The sequence below is a fragment of the Parasteatoda tepidariorum genome, chromosome 7 (assembly GCF_982258835.1).
Source record: "Parasteatoda tepidariorum strain Cologne lab strain chromosome 7, Ptep-v5.0, whole genome shotgun sequence".
Classification (NCBI taxonomy): domain Eukaryota; kingdom Metazoa; phylum Arthropoda; class Arachnida; order Araneae; family Theridiidae; genus Parasteatoda; species Parasteatoda tepidariorum.
In genome coordinates, this window is record NC_141761.1 from 82,668,332 (window position 1) to 82,686,312 (window position 17,981).

The 17,981-nt window shown below is 31.8% G+C and overlaps 1 protein-coding gene across 1 annotated transcript; it reads right to left on the reverse strand.

The window, feature by feature from the left end:
* Positions 1-7,641: 7,641 nt before the first annotated feature.
* Positions 7,642-17,231, reverse strand: LOC107451707 (uncharacterized). Its single transcript, XM_043041325.3, has 2 exons — positions 17,096-17,231; positions 7,642-11,522 (listed from the first exon to the last, which is right to left on the reverse strand). The coding sequence occupies exon 2, from the start codon at positions 11,503-11,505 to the stop codon at positions 7,909-7,911; it is 3,597 nt and encodes a 1,198-aa protein (XP_042897259.2). The 5' UTR covers positions 11,506-11,522; positions 17,096-17,231; the 3' UTR covers positions 7,642-7,908.
* Between the last annotated feature and the right edge of the window lie 750 nt (positions 17,232-17,981).

Consider the following 17,981-nt stretch of genomic DNA (forward strand, 5'->3'; position numbering starts at 1 on the left):
TTATTTAAAAGTACTAAATAGAGAGCGCTGCAGTTGCAACAAATAGAACAGAAAAAAATGGGCCATTCTCTTTGCATGCAATTTACGCAGTTTCGATCAGGTTCACTATTACATCTCCGAATTCCCATGCACGAATTATTTGCATGCAGTGTGAATGTTCAGTCCTATTAGCTGATTTCCCTTACTTCTTATTACCCGGGTACCAGAAACATTCTACCACAGCAGCAGGCGCTGCTGTTGTTGTAGTTGCAGTTCATCTACGTCGCACTAGAGCTGCACAATGGGCTATTGGTGACGGTCTGGGAAACATCCCCGAGAATGATCCGAAGACATGCCATCATAATTTTGATCCTTTTCAAAGGGGATGGCACCCCCGTTTCGGTAACCCGACGACCTGCACGCGAAGTCGAGCACTTTACGGTAGAACAGGTTAACGAGGATCAATACCGCACAACCTCGGTTCCTACGTAGACTAATCCAAGTGGTCACCCACGCGCACACTGACAGCAGCCAGTGATGCTTGACCAATGAATATAGAGAGATATCCCCTCTATATTCTTTGGCTTGACTTCGGTGATCTGCTGGGAACCGTGTCTTAGCAACCAGTCCACTACAGTACGCAGCAGGGGCTCCATATTATCATCTAAAGTTAAATGGAAAAAGAGGAAAACGGATAAGAAATTGCTGGAGGGAAGTAGGAGAAAAATAAAAAACGAAGAAGGAAAAAAGAATTTCCTCCCACCTTGATTAAAGATAAGGGACAATTTTTCCATTTTGAAATCTGCCTCAAAAATTTTAACTTCCTAACAGCTTCAAATTGGAATTATGTCCTTTACATAAACAAAAATTTTCTTAAACTGCTTAGTAAAATGAAATTAAAAAGCAATCTATATTTATTTTAGTTACAGAAAATTGATTTTCAAAAATATTTTCGTCAATTAAAATTGAATAAAAAAATTAGACAGGAAGAAAAAAAAACATTCCGAATTATTTTTATTTATTTTTTTTATTTTAAGAAAAAAAGTAATTTACTTGGTTTTAATCTGCATTACATTTACGAAAATTTTTTTCGAAAAAAAAATCGAACAATACTATACATTTTTTGTGTATAATTTTTATTAATCCCAAATACACAAATTTTGCATTATACGTGCTTTGGGATAGCTGACAAATTGTATTGCAAATTGATTTTATAAATTCTTCTCCCAGGTCATTCACCTAAATTGTCATCCAGTACAATTTACATGATTTGTAATACTTTTGATGATTTAGCAGGTTACTTAATTTTACGTTTGTTACTTTACACTATTCAATAACAATATGTATTAATTGTTCCTCTGTTATGTTTTAAATGAGGATACATAAATATTTTTATTTCTCTCCATCTAAGAAAAATAAATTCTATCTCAAATATCGCCATTAAAACTTGATTTTTTAATAATTAAGTGTGGGGCATGAAATTTATACTTGCCACTTGCCAGCTCTTCATTGGTGACTTCATTGGTAAAGTTGGCTTGTAAGTTTTGCCTTAGGGGTAACAATACGTTCAGACTTTCGGAGGGATTAATTAAATATACGAAGTTGAATATCACAGAAGGATTGCAATCTTTATCAAAAGCTACGTTAACATTGTTGCATGTTTTAATGCCTGTTTTTGGCCTTTGAAAATTTAATTAATTTAAATTAAGATAGGGAGAGTCGTGTATTTAAACGTAAATCTCTTAATACTTTTAGCAGCGTACGTTTGAAATATTTGTTGCTCTTTGACGCTAAAATACCACAGGTTAATTTTAGACCTAGCATAAAATTCTGTTGGGAGGTCAATATATAGAAATTTAGAGCAAATCAATAAGAGCCTCAGTCTTCATAGAGTTTCTGCAAACTTTATATTGTTTGTTCCGTTATGATAGCTGAAGCCTCTCTCATAGAAGATGTAATCACAGAGGGAATACCACAAAAATGGGAGCAAAAATGGGGAAATCTGGAGCGTATTCAGGAATTTCACGGAGCATTCTTCCCAGTGGCGTAGCGAGGGGTGGGCAAGGGGGGGCATCATGCCCCGGGCGCTACTCACAAAGGGGCGCCAAATGGTCCGCAAAACAAAAAATTGCTGGATAATTTTTTTTTATTATAATTGATTTCTGGAAAATATATTTTAAATTAGTGCCAGTGTAATATAATAAATGTTAATTCATAAATATTATTCATAATATTTAATTCATATTATATTAAATTCATATTAAATATATTTCAATATTTAATTCACGTCCTTGTCATCGCGCTCTGCTTAGAATAAAAATGAAATGTTATTAAATGTTGTATATAAGTTTAATGTGAGCATAAATTATATTTCACTATGTTATTACCTTTCAAGTTCAAAGCATTCTTGGTAAGTAATAAATCAAATAAGATTACTTACTACATCTATTCGACGATTCTATTATTAAGTGAATAGAGTATGAAAAAATTTGTTAACAGGAAAATTTGTTGTTCTCATATTTGTCACCACAAATGAATTCATTCATCTTCTGGCGTCCCGCAGAGGACTGATCGTTAAGACACGGTTCCCAGCAGATCACCGAAGTCAAGCATCATTGGCTGCGGTCAGTGTGCGGGTGGGTGATCCACTTGGGCCAGTCTGCGCAGGGACCGAGGGTGTGCGGTATTGATCCTCGTTAAACTGTGCTACCGTAAAGTGCTCGACTTCGCGTGCAGGTCGTTGGGCTACCGAAGCGGGGCTGCCATCCCCTCCGCAGAGGATCAAAATTGTGATGGCATGTCTTCGGATCATCCTCAGGGATGTTTCCCAGACCGTCGCCAATAGCCCATTGTGCAGCTCCAGTGCGACGTAAATGAACTACAACAACAACATCATCTTCTGGCATCTACAGTTCGAAATCAACTAATAAACGATATCAAACGAAATAAATATTATGGACTTGTGTTTGATTCAACTCCTGATATCTCTCATCGAGTACAAATGTCCCAAGTCGCTAGGTATGTAGATGCTGATTTTATCAATAAAAAAGTTTCCATCAAAGAATCTTTTTTGAGTTTTATTGAAATACATGCTAAAGATGCAGCCTCGATCGAAAATACAATTTTCGAGAAATTAAATTAAGATGAAATTTCATTAACAAACTACAGATCACAATGTTGCGATAATGCTGCCGTGATGGCAGGTCACACATCTGAAACGCGATGGAGCTCCACCGGAGCGGCTATCGTTATCATCTATGGGCTATAGAATATAAAAGAACTAATAGAAAAATTAGCAGAGCACACTACCACTACAAGTGACAACAGAAGTGAAGCTATAATTCTGTTGTAAAATATACTAACCTTTAGTTTTGTAACTTTAGTTCATTTCTGGTACGAAATCTTAAGAAGGATTGATCGTGTGCAGCTCAGATTACAAGATCCTAGAATGAATTTTAGAGAAGTGTTCCATGATCTTGAATCATTAGCGACTGAACTAGCCGAAATTTGAGACGAGCTCTGTAAGGAGGCAATAGAAAAAGCAGTCTCTTTGTGAAAAATGGTATATGGATACAACAATACGTGCCTGGAGAATTGGCTATGGTGGTCATTCAGCAGAAAGTGAAATTTCCCCGCGTTATGGAAGGAAAGCACTTTTGATCGTCTCCAACAAGAAATGTGTAAACGATTAAGTGACTTTAATTTCAAATTTGGATTTCTACAAGACATTGAAAATTTATTAAACAAGGATAATGTTGATAACGACATTGAAAAAAAATTGTAAAAATCCGGGTGAATTTTATAATACAGATTTCAATGTAATAGAACTTTTTATCAAAATATATGACAGCAAAATGTTACTCCGCAGTAGAAAAGAAATTAAACCTAAAACTCCATTAGAATTTCTTACTTTTATAATCAATCTCGAATGGAGAAGATGTTTTTCCAAATCTGAGAGCGGCATTTCAAATACTCCTGACTATCTCAGTACCAATTGCTAGCTGCGAACGCTCATTCAGCAAATTAAAATTAATTTTGACAGATCGCCTAAGTGACCTAGCATTTCTTCATCAAAAACACGGAAAATTCAGACATAGTAATTAGTTTTATTAATGTATTATAATCATATGATTATTAAATATATGTATCTCCTTAGAGATAATAAATATTTACTTTTTTATTGTTTTAAAACTACAAGTTTCTAAAATATTTCTTTATAAATATGTAAAATAAATAATAGATATCTTTTGAACTAATTCTAGATGATCATATACATTTCAAAATCTAGTCTTGTTCTCTCAACTACATTTTTTGTCTCAAATTTAAAGCCTAGCTTGAGTCTATGACTTTATTTATTTTACTTTGTTTATTTATTTATTTGCGAGTATATTTTACATATAATATTATATGGTTTTCGAATGGGAGGGGGGGGGCGCTAAAAGGGTATTGTACCCCGGGAGCGAGTTAAGCTCGCTACGCCACTGATTCTTCCCTGTTGAACTTCTCCAGCATCTGAGTCAATATATGTGAAGAGAGCATAAATTTGAATTTTGTCTAATCTGCTATATCAACATCCACTTTTTCATGGGGGAATTTCTTGCTGCTTTATTTTCTGATTTATTTTTTGTAATTTTAGGACGTTTAATAATATGTGGATTACATTGGAACCATTTAAACATTTTATAAACTAACATCAGTGTTGTTGTTCTTTTCAGCAATGTACTTTTTAATTTTTTTTTCTAATTCTTTTATGGTTTTGGTTACCAAAAAGTTCTTTATATTACATACGTTACCATTTTGAAACTTTTTATATATTTTGTGAAAATAGTGGTGGACATAAAATTTAGTCTGGCTTGTAGTTTGGAAATAATATTTCATACACTGGAAATTCTTACCTAGACCGTGTCAAAGATATTTTTTAGAAAATAAAAAACATATACTCAGATCAATATTTTAGACAGTTTATGCATTCATAAAAATACACATATTTGTCTGAAAAAGAAATATATATGCGGTGTTTTGGAGGAACGAACAGTTTTTTCAATGAAAGAAATATTTAATAATAAGATGAATTTTACATATATGATTAAATATGAATAGTTACGAAAAATTCTAAAAGTTCAAAAAATTGGGCCCTCTGCCTTGTTATCATAAACATCAGCTCCGTCTGGGCTATGCAGTTCACTGTTCAGCAATAATCAAAAAACTGAATCATGAGCGGGTGGAGCGGGAGAAAGTTGTGATGATGGTGAGGCGGGGAAGTTGTGACGCTGGAATCATGGCAGCAGTGGAAGGGATGACAGGCAGTTCTTTCCCTCATCCTGCATATATATATTTCCTTATGATAAAATATTGCCCCAACTTGCAGAAGATAGATTCAGATCATTATCATTTTATGTAGATGTTTTTAAAATCTCATGTAGATTACTTTGTCATGATATCAAAATGAAGCAACTTGTATGAGATGAAAGCAAATCATGATTAGTTGTATGAACTTAAAAGATAAATTTGGAGGAATAAGAATATATGACATGAGAAGAACCGTAAAAGGAGAACAAATTGAATTTTGAAGGAACAGTTTGCGATAAAAATAAAAAAGGTTGGGGTAAAAAAAAAAAAAAAGGATTCAAAATAAGAGAGATCGAGCAACTAAAATCATTGCTTGGTGATTCCATTACGAGCTTATCAAACTAAAAATAAATTTTTCAGATGAGTAAATTATAGTAGTTTATTGTGTTCAAACGATGTCGGTTCAGAAATCAACTTCATATCGATAATATTTACAAGTACAATATTTCTAAACTAGTGCAAAGTTAATGTTTTTTTTCTTTCTTTAAAGAAAAATAATGTTCTTAAAACTAAATTAAAATAATTAAAAATTGTGAGAGTTTTAAATGTATTAACACAGAGAAAAAAACGCAAGATATATGTGAAAAAGAGAAATACTAGGAAGCTCCATCCTAAGCTAGCTCGAACCACCCATACCCTCAATTAATATAGTTTTTCTCTCATCAGAAATTTTGTTTCTTAAAATCCGGAATGTTTCACAAAACAAATAACATTTTGTTAATAAATATGTAATTATTATATTTTTGTGTGAAAACCTTTTTTTCTAATGTATGTTAATCGCGACGAAATAAATGATTATCTGGATTAGAAATATAATCAAAGATACTTGAAAAAAAATGAACTTACAAGAATACAGATTATGTAATTCAAAGAGAAGAAATAAAGAGAAATAATTTTAATCGCTTATGAATTGTTTATATCATTAAAACAGCTCAAATAGGAAACATTTTTTTACTTTTTTATACTTTTCTTACATTTTTTAGCTTTTAAACTTAAAAATAATCAATATGAATGCTAAGATTTATATTTAGCAATTTCTAATCTCCCTCTCTCGTAAATTTCGACATCAATCCAAGCGTAAGCTCGAAGAGAGATTTAACAAGTTTTCCAACAATAACTGATAAATAATCATTATTTATAACACAAGGACTGAGAAAAGATTCGTGAAAAATCACCTCATTTCAACTTTATTGTTGCACTCCTGTTGTCTACAGAACAGCTTTAGTGGTATTTTTGTTGCAAGTTTGCTAGTAAGTAAGTCTGAAAATAACAATGAAAAAAATTTTTTGCAAATTTATCTAAACGCCATTCCAATTTTAAGTTAAGTCATATAGTGTAACGTCACGTCCTGCAAAACATAAAAAATTTAGAAAAATTCTCTAAAAAGGCACTTTAAATTGCAAGAATCAAACAAAATGAAATTTTGAAAAGAATTAGAACTCGTAATATGTTCATAAATAAGAATGGTTCTTACAACACGTAAAATTGAAAATTTATAGTTCATTTCAGCTATCTTCATAGCGACCCGCATAGTAGTTTTTATCTACCAGTTTAACAGTCCTTATCAAATGTTAATTTTTTTATTCAATTGTATTCCCTGCACATTTTTCTACACACGCTTTCGTAGATTCAACTTTCTAAGTCTTATGGATTTTCCGCCTCAAAACAAAATGTAACGTAAAGCGAAACACCCTATACAGCTGAGGCAGTATTCTTGCAATTTTTTTAAGTATAGAGAGAAAATAACATATAACTTTTACCATACCAAAAATTCGTTTATTAAACTTCAAAAGTGCTTATAACTTGCTCTAGGAAACGTGCAATTTCAGAATAATGAACTATCTGTTAAGACCTGTCGGTCCTTTATTCAAGATAATTTTCCGTCTACTTCTTCCAATTTCACTAGATGAATTAAAGTTAAGAAACCACATTCTGAAAACTCACAAAGCCCCCACAAGTGCCAAAAAACCCCAAATTCTATGAATTTATCGGAATAAACGAATTAACCAGTTTTACAAATTAATTTATTCATTTTCAAAATGTCTTATAAAATGTACAGTTTTTTTATACTTCAAATTTATAGGAAGAGTAGGATGAGTAATTGTCTTTAACTCACACACTTTTTACAAATTAGTGAAAAACGTTCAAGTACCGTAGCATAATCAACACTTATCTATTTGTTTGCAATTGTTGAAAAAAAAAGACAAAAACATTTTTTCGGATTAAATGTTTATTAATTCATACAAAACTACATTACACAGCTTACAATAGAATAATTTAAGTATTTAAAGCATCAAAGCTAGTTTTCAATTATTTTTCCATGAAATTGCAAACTTCATGCAGCATTAAATATAAATAAATTTTATAATTTCAACAAGATGAGACATAAAAACATAATTCATAGTTTTAACTACTCTCAGTACAATTATTCTCATTTACTCTCATTCACAATTATTCTCAATTATTTTCAGACAAATTGAAATTTAAAAATTAAGGAAATGAAGGAGAATATGCAGCAGTCTCCGCAAAAGCAGGCAATTTTTTGTTTGTTGATTGGCACTGGCAGGAATCTCCACATATTCAGGCAGTTTCAGCTTTGCAAGTATTCAAACCACAACATTGGCAAGAACATCCACTGACGCATTCATTTTTGGCCTTGCAGTTATTTTCATCACAGCATTGACAGAAAACTTCACATACACAGGCAATTTTAGCTTTGCCATTATTTTCATTGCAGCATTGGCTGGAATCTCCACAGACGCAAACAGTTTTGACTTTGCATTTATTTTCATTGCAGCATTGACAGGAATCTCCACAGTTGCAAACTGTCTTAATCATGCAAATATTTTCATTGCAGCATTGACGGGAATTTCCACGGGTGCAGGCAGATTTGGCTTTGCAGGTATTTTCACTACAGCATTGGCAGGAATTTACACAGACACATGCAGTTTGAGCTTTACAGGTATTTTCACCACAGCATTGACAAGAATCTCCACATACACAGGCAGTTTGGGCTTTGAAGGCTTTTGCACCACTACATTTGCAGGAATCTCCACAGATGCAAACAGTTTTGACCTCACAGTTATTTTCATTGCAGCACTGACAGGAATCTCCACTGACGCAGGCACTTTTGGCTTTACAGTTATTTTCATTGCAGCATTGGCAGGAATTTCCACAGACATAGGCAGTCCTAGCGTTGCAGGTATTTGTACTACAGCATTGGCAGGAATCTCCACAGACGCAGGCAGTTTGGGCTTTACAGGCCTTTTTACCACAGCATTGGCAAGGATTTACACAGACACAGAGAGCTTTGACTTTGCAAGGATTTGCACTGCAGCATTGACAGGAGTCTCCAAAGACACATGCAGTTTGAGCTTTACAGGTATTTTCACCACAGCATTGGCAGGAATCGCCACATACACAGGCCGTTTGGGCTTTGCAGGCTTTTGCACCACTACATTTGCAAGAATCTCCACAGATGCAAACAGTTTTGACCTCACAGTTATTTTCATTGCAGCATTGACAGGAATCTCCACTGACGCAGGCACTTTTGGTTTTGCATTTATTTTCATTGCAGCATTGACAGGAATCTCCACAGTTGCAAACAGTCTTATTCTTGCAGACATTTTCATTGCAGCACTGACAAGAATCTCCACAGACGCAGGCAGTTTGGACTTCACAGGTCTTTTCAAAACAGCATTGGCAAGGATTTACACAGACGCAGAAAGTTTTGACTTTGCAGGGACTTGCACTACAGCATTGACAGGAATCACCACAAACGCAAACAGTTTTAGCTTTGCAGTTATTTGCACAACAACATTGGCAGGAGTCTCCACAGACACATGCAGTTTGGGCTTTACAGGTCTTTTCACTACAGCATTGACAGGAATCTCCACATACACAGGCAGTTTGGGCTCTGCAGGCTTTTCCACAACTACATTTGCAGGAATCTCCACAGATGCAAACAGTTTTGACCTCACAGTTATTTTCATTGCAGCATTGACAGGAATCTCCACAGACGCAGGCACTTTTGGCTTTACAGTTATTTTCATTGCAGCATTGGCAGGAATCTTCACAGACGCAGGCAGTTTTGGCTTCACAGGTCTTTTCACCACAGCATTGGCAAGGATTTACACAAATACAGAGAGTTTTGACTTTGCAGGGACTTGCACTACAGCACTGACAGGAATCTCCACAAACGCAAACAGTTTTAGCTTTGCAGTTATTTGCACAACAACATTGGCAGGAGTCTCCACAGACACATGCAGTTTGGGCTTTACAGGTCTTTTCACTACAGCATTGACAGGAATCTCCACATACACAGGCAGTTTGGGCTCTGCAGGCTTTTCCACCACTACATTTGCAGGAATCTCCACAAATACAAACAGTTTTGACCTCACAGTTATTTTCATTGCAGCATTGGCAGGAATCTCCACAGACGCAGGCAGTTTTGGCTTCACAGGTCTTTTCACCACAGCATTGGCAAGGATTTACACAAATACAGAGAGTTTTGACTTTGCAGGGACTTGCACTACAGCATTGACAGGATTCTCCACAAACGCAAACAGTTTTAGTTTTGTAGTTATTTGCACAACAACATTGGCAGGAGTCTCCACAGACACATGCAGTTTGAGCTTTACAGGTATTTTCACCACAGCAATGACAGGTATCTCCGCATACACAGGCAGTTTGGGCTCTGCAGGTTTTTGCACCACTACATTTGCAGAATTCTCCACAGATGCAAACAGTTTGGACCTTGCAGTTATTTTCATTGCAGCATTGACAGGAATCTCCACAGACGCAGGCACTTTTGGCTTTACAGTTATTTTCATTGCAGCATTGGCAGGAATCTTCACAGACGCAGGCAGTTTTGGCTTCACAGGTCTTTTCACCACAGCATTGGCAAGGATTTACACAAATACAGAGAGTTTTGACTTTGCAGGGACTTGCACTACAGCATTGACAGGATTCTCCACAAACGCAAACAGTTTTAGTTTTGCAGTTATTTGCACAACAACATTGGCAGGAGTCTCCACAGACACATGCAGTTTGAGCTTTACAGGTATTTTCACCACAGCAATGACAGGTATCTCCGCATACACAGGCAGTTTGGGCTCTGTAGGTTTTGGCACCACTACATTTGCAGAATTCTCCACAGATGCAAACAGTTTGGACCTTGCAGTTATTTTCATTGCAGCATTGATAGGAATCTCCACAGACGCAGGCACTTTTGGCTTTACAGTTATTTTCATTGCAGTATTGACAGGAATCTCCACAGAAGCAGACAGTCTTAGCTTTGCTGGTATTTGCGCTACAGCATTGACAGGAATCTCCACAGACGCACGCAGTTTTAACTTTGCAGGTATTTGTACTACAGCATTGACAGGAATCTCCACAGACGCAGGCACTTTTGGCTTTACAGCTATTTTCATTGCAGCATTGACAGGAATCTCCACAGTCGCAGGCAGTTTGGGCTTTACAGGTCTTTTCACCACAGCATTGGCGAGGATTTACACTGACGCGGAGAGTTTTGACTTTACAGGGACTTGCACAACAACATTGGCAGGAGTCTCCACAGACACATGCAGTTTGAGCTTTAGTGGTATTTTCACCACAACATTGACAGGAATCTCCACATACACAGGCAGTTTGGGCTCTGCAAGTATCTGCACCACTACATTTGCAAGAATCTCCACAGATGCAGACAGCTTTGACCTTGCAGTTATTTTCATTGCAGCATTTGCAGGAATCTCCACAGACGCAGACAGTTTCAGCTTTGCAGGTATTTGTACTACAGCATTGACAGGAATCTCCGCAGACGCAGGAAGTTTTGTCTATGCAAGATTTTGTGCCATAGCACTTACGAGAATCTCCAGGTACGCATACAGCTTTGCAAACATTCTTTTGGCAGATAGCTACGCAAACAAAATCCTTAGAGTTTTTGTCCGCTTGGTTTCCGCAGCATTCACAATATTTTTCAGAAGTAGCTTTGTTTTTGCACAGATTTTCTTCACAGCACTTACATATGTCATCACTGCTCTTTGATATTTGACAACATCTGCAACAGGGACAGACTTTCTCGCATGTACAGGTGTTACTTTTACAGCATTTAGAGATACAACTCTCGCAGTCTCCACTACAGCAGCATTCATTTTTCTGAACTTCCTTTGATTCCATGATAGTTTTTTTCCCCTCTGAAATGAACACATGAGAATCAAGTTTTGAAATGACTTAGGGTAATTTTTATCTCTCAAATAAAGTACACAATGAAAGGAAGTGTGAAATATAATAACTGTCGAAACCACAAAAACAAGTGCATGCATATATTTGAAATAAAAATTATGTTTTAATTAATTTGAACTAGATATATTTAAAGAGATGATAGGTAATAATATGAAGAAAATTACTTATATTCAACTTAAACATGGGTTTTTAGTCTCCCATTATGTTTAAAACGAAAGAAATATTAATTTTGTATCTAAATATTAAATAATGAAAATAATGCTTTAAAATAACGTTTTAGGATTATTTAAATATATTCTTGCTTAATTAGGATAAATGTAGTATTTAATATAAGATTTTCGTGCGACAACTATTTTGAGGGTAGAAAATATGTACAGCCAATTATTTTTCCGCATCGTCCAGCAAAAAAATTGTTTAAACTTCGCGTCCAACATTTTCTACTATTAATTTTGGATTGTGCCAGTTAACTCCTTAATGGTCACATATATTTGTAGAAAATGATCAAAACTGCAATTTTTTTCCAGAAATTTACATAAAACTAAGTGTTAGTACAATGTATGTATTCATTCCTAATTTTTTGGTTAATCGCAAAAATGCATGTTTGATTAGTGCTGACATCTAGTTTAAAATAAACTATCTCTATTGTCTACTACCATCTGTTCTATACATTGAGAAATAAACATGATTCCAGGCATAAGAAGCAGTAGGGGTGAGGTTTCCCTTTAGGGCGAAACTTCATCTAATTTGAGTTGAAATTAAAGCGATAGAAAAAAATTAACAATCAATTCTCTCTAATGGTATATTTTTTCAAGAGTATATATCCCCTATAGTATATATCCTCAAATAGTGTATGAATATCCTCAAATTGTATGAATTAATAGTTTTTCAAAAGTATTTCTTCATTCGTATATCTTCAAATCGTATCAATACTTTAAATTTAACTTGAACTGTATTGTAATTTTAAGTATTATTATCAATTAAATTTAGAAAGTTCGTCCTCTAAGACACTTTCAAAATTTAATCGAGTTTGAATATGAAAAGGAAAAAAAAAACGCTCCACGCAAATAAACTATTTATTCCAAAAAAGAATAAGTTTCATTCATTTATTAAACAATTAAGTTTTAGCCATTGATTTATTCTATTCTAGTTATAAATTTAATCATAACTTCTGTTTAGTTATTCTTTGACTTTTAAATTCTCTTCAGGCTCAAAAATATATCAGGAATTTCGCCCACTTTGAATACTAAAAAATAGTGCTAAAATCAAATGAACAATTAATTCTCTCTAAGAGTACGATTCATTAATTTCTTCAACAATTTATTTTTAAATTCGATTGAATTCTATTCCTGTTTTAATTATAACTATCATTTTAGTTCGGTAGTAGTTTATTAACTTTAAAATTTTACCCAAGCTTGAATTCTATTTGAAAATTAAAAATAGTGCTAAAATTCTTTTTTTAAAAAAATATGATATATCAATTTATAGGACAGTTTTATTTTAAATTTCGAAAGAATTCTATTCTATAGTTTAATGATCTGTTAAATTTGAAATTCTATCAGGTTCTAAGAGGCTTTAGAAATTTTATCCTGTCCGGATATAAAATAAATCGTTCTTAAATCAAATGATGAAAAATTAATTCTTTCAAAGAGTAGGGGAGAGTGGGGTCAATTGTAACATTTTTTACTTAACTATTTTTAACTAACTAAAAATCCAATATATTATTAGTATTAATTGACAGACGAGTAAAGTAGACTATCTACTAGAAAAAAAATAAATACCTGATTTTAAATATTATTATATTAGTTATTAACAATTTTTGACAGTCGTGCACTTGTTACAATTGTCCCCACTTACGGGGTCAATTGTAACAGTTCATAAATTCAACTAAAACATAGTTAATTATATATATTATCATAGTTGTGATATATTTTTTTATTGATCAAAATAGTAGTGATATTTTAGGAGTAAAAATAATAATGAGCAGAAACCTAAAGGGTTAAACTTTTAACTTTAAGGGGTTAAAAATTTTAATTTATGCTGTGAAAAGTGACAAATAAAATAATGCACATGCAACATAATATAAATGATATAGGAAACTATTGGTGGTTCTTAAAGAGTTAAGTAATGGTTTGTAAACATAAGATTATTTATTTTCAGCTGTTACAATCGTCCCTTTACTTATTGTTACAATTGTCCCCAAGACGCCATTTCAGCTTCATTTGTAAAAAACAATGCTAGTTAATTAGCAAAACTAATCTTTTTTTTTATTGAAAGGTTAATTAAGGTGTCCACTTACATATTCGGTTACTAATTTTTATTTGTTTAAACAAAATTACTTTGTTACAATATAATATTCTAATACCAAAAAAAGTACTTGCGTGGCGTGAAAATATCTTTTGTGATGTAACTCTTTCAAAAGTACATAAAAATGGTTGCCATCAGGGGTGTACATGTAGATTTATTAAATACACCTTGTGCACCACCTAGGAACCAAATCTAGAACCCAACACTCGAAATTTTTGCTTTGTTACAATCGTACCCTGTTACAATTGACCCCACTCTCCCCTATGTCTAATTAATTTATTAAATAATTTAATTTTAAATTTGATGGAATTGCGTTTTATTTTTAAATACTAATTTTAATTTATTTTAATTAGTCTTCAACTTTTCCTTCTCATGCTCTATTTTATTTTTAAACATAAAATAGAGCTAAAATAATGTTTTATTTGACATCGTCAATTTTCTTTTCCAAATAGAACACACTCTACGTAAACTTGAAAAGACAATGTATTACTTGTAAACTACTATGCCTTCTGTCATTCTAAATGCATTTATTTTAAGAGAGAATTTAAGTAAGAAAAAAGCAATAATTTGAATAACAGTGTATCCCATCTAAATTTAGCATAGAATATGTTTATCTGAATCTGACGTAATGAGAAAAAGCATTGCTTATCACTTTTGATAACCCAAAAAGAACAATGTCGGTATACAATTGTAAACAGATAACATAAAATTGATGTGTCACTGTAGTTTAAGGTAAAATTATAAATAAGAAAATAATAAGGCAACACTGCTTCGATAATTCAGATAAAACAATATATTTCGATCATGAAAAAAGTAAATTTTTATCTTTTAAAGGTTTATTAATAAGGTTTAAGGTTGATTAATTTTTATTTTTCATGATAACAAAAAAGTTCTCAAATTACTGAAATATATATTTTAGAATAACTGTATAACTTAAATGAGAGAAGAAAAATTGTAAAAAATGATTTTGGCTCAGAAAAAAGTTAACTATTCCATAAAAAGCATTAGTGAGTTATTTTAAAAATAACGATAAATTTAATTTTGCATAATTTGAATTATATAAATAAAATATTGCAAATAGTGCAAATAATTTTAGCCATTTAAATACAAAAATTTAGAAGGTTTCTAAAATATTATTAAGTTTATTTTAACTCATGAATAGTTTAGAAATATCGAAACTACTATTTAAAAGTAGTAGGTACGCCACTTGAAATTTAGAAGCAAATGTTAATTATTGTTTTCTCATAACATGATTAAGAAAAAAAAAATTGCCACGAAATTAAAGTTAAATATTTGTTTCCATTTTTCCTTTCTTAAAATTATCCAAAATAAATAAATAAATGAAAATGAAAAAAAATATGGTTCTTATTTTAATTATTAAAGAGAGTAACTAGATTAAAGAGAGTAACTAGATTAATGTGATTACATCTTTAAATATGCTTCAAAAAGTTTAATGATTATTATTTACATTGAATTGCAGTTGTTTTGTTTTATACATTTCAACTATTTAACAAATCTGTAGCTTCAGTTCTATTGGCAGAATGAAGAGTTGAAATAGTTTAACTATTTAAAAAAAGTGAAAAACCTGAATGCCAATTAAGATATGAAACAGTTAATACTTAAGGGAAAAGCCTTATGATCTATTTACATTAGATTTATATTTATTCGATTTATCTTTGATGATCTGAGAATGAGAACTAAAAGAAAATAGTAAAAATGAAATATTTCAAATCGTTATTTTGTAAAAGTGCAGCTGAAACAATATTATCATTAAATGGATGAAATTTCTATCAACTAATACAAGAAATACGATCTTAAAATTTGGAACTTAAATGATTAAAATGGGGTTGTTATTGCCAATAGCGTCCAAAAAGAGAGAATATTTTTTTTAAACATAAAAAATATATTAAAAAAATAAATTATTATTTATTTATATCATTAAGAAAAAAGTAAAAATTAAGGAAAAAATAAATTAATAAATTAATTTCTTGTCAAAAATTTACGTTAATAAATATTGCAAAACACATTATATATAAACGACGTGTAACTTCAAATGCCTTCTTATTTAAATCAGTTTACTCTATAGAGCTTGATAGATTGTTCAATACAAATGTGCATAACATTTATAAATAAAATAGTTATTTATAATATTTCGACGAACATTATAAAACTATTTAGACAGTTAAATAAGTCACAATTTTATTATTTCTTGCTATTATATTTTTGAGAATTGTTTATCAGTAACAATAAATTTAAATCATCGAGTTTTTATTGTGAGTCACACTATTTGTTTCGTAAAAGGTCGACAGATGGCGCCTTATATAAAACGCATACCTTCTTGGAGCATTAAGTTAAAAACAATGTTCTGTGACTAGCAAATAACTGAATTGTTATGAACTATATTTAAGGGTTACTTGTGTAACCACTAAATATAGTTCTATAGTAAATTTTTAATACATATATTAAAAATCCTGTAAAATTTTAAGATATGAAAAAACAATATATAACATAAAACTTAGGACTAAAACTTTCGAAAATTTAGTCTTTGATTATAAGCTTTCCGAAACATTTTTGAAAAAAGTATACGCTCTTCAGATACGATTTTCAAAAACTATTTCCCTGATCTTATTGGAATTTAGCTTCTTTTACAAAGAATTGACAAAATATTAAGTAAGGAAAAAAAAAAAATAGAAATAAAATAAAATAAATAAGTAAAAAAAAAATAAATCAGCAAAATGACAAATAAATAAATTTTAATTATCGGTAGAGCTCCATAGTTTATTTGTATTTTATTTGCTTATATTTTAAAGTCTTCACTTCTTCAATTCATACTGTTGGTTTAAGTAGAAATTTTTTTATCACTTTTACACTAAACCAGACATATTTTCAATCAAAATATACGATAATAGTATCAAAGTATACGATACCGAGAATATTTCCCCTTGTAACATTGCACTTATCTTACTACGTTTGTCAAAGCAGCACAGAAATCAAGACACGAAAAATAATAATAATAATAATAATCATATGCAATACACGAAACAATTTTTCGGTATATGATCCATTAAAAAAAAATATTCAAAAATTTTTTAATAAAATTGCTATAAACAAAAATTTTTTGTTATTTTAGTATCATTTAAATTTTTTTGATAAGAAAGCGATTATTTTTTTAAACGACATTACATTCACAAACTAAAAAAAAAAAAGAGGAACAACTTACCAAATAACGAAGCTTTGCAGGTTATGACTTCAAAATGAATCACTCAAAGACTCCTAAAATTGGTTCAAACAATAGCAGATTATCAAACCTAATTAACTGGTGATGCTCCACCCCTTTCTTTTATATTAGTCAAAAAAGAACTGTGCTCATAAGGTGGGGGTGATGAGTGCAACATTGCACACGATTAAAGAGAGTGTCGTGTGCAAATTTTGAGCACGAATTGGTTCATTCACCAGTAGGATCTTGTTTGCACACTCTACTTTTCAAGTAATTGACCAATAGGAGAAAATGATTTATCATCAGCAATAAGCAAGTGCTGTGTGGAAATACCATGATGCAATCAGTTCAGAAATATCTAGATGCGTCAAGAGAAAACTTTGGCGGATTCCCAGTTGCGTCATTTTGTGATGTACTTCGAGTCTTTATCTCTCGTTTTTTCGAACTATGAAATAGATTGTTTATTTCTGTTTTTTTTTTTTTTAAAATATATTAAATTAATGAAATCTGTTGCTTTTGGAAATGGAAGCCAATAAGTTATTTTCAAACTTTAATAAAACAGCGACAACTCTCTTAAGATGAAATAGTATTTAAATTTAATATGTTTTAAAACATACAGATGACAAAAAAATAAAATAAAATAATATGTATATAAAAAATTTAATTAAAAAAATAAAAAACAAGTGAAATTAAATAAATAAAATAAAATAAAATGAAATAAATGAAATAAAAACGAACATCTTTTGTAACCCAAGGTTCGAAGACCTGAAACCTCTCAATGGTTTAGCCTTCTGCCTAAACTATTGGAATTATATTTCCAAGATTCTAGTTACTTCATATTTTGAGGATCAAAAATCCAAACCAGTAGGAAAAAAAGAAAAGAAAAAAA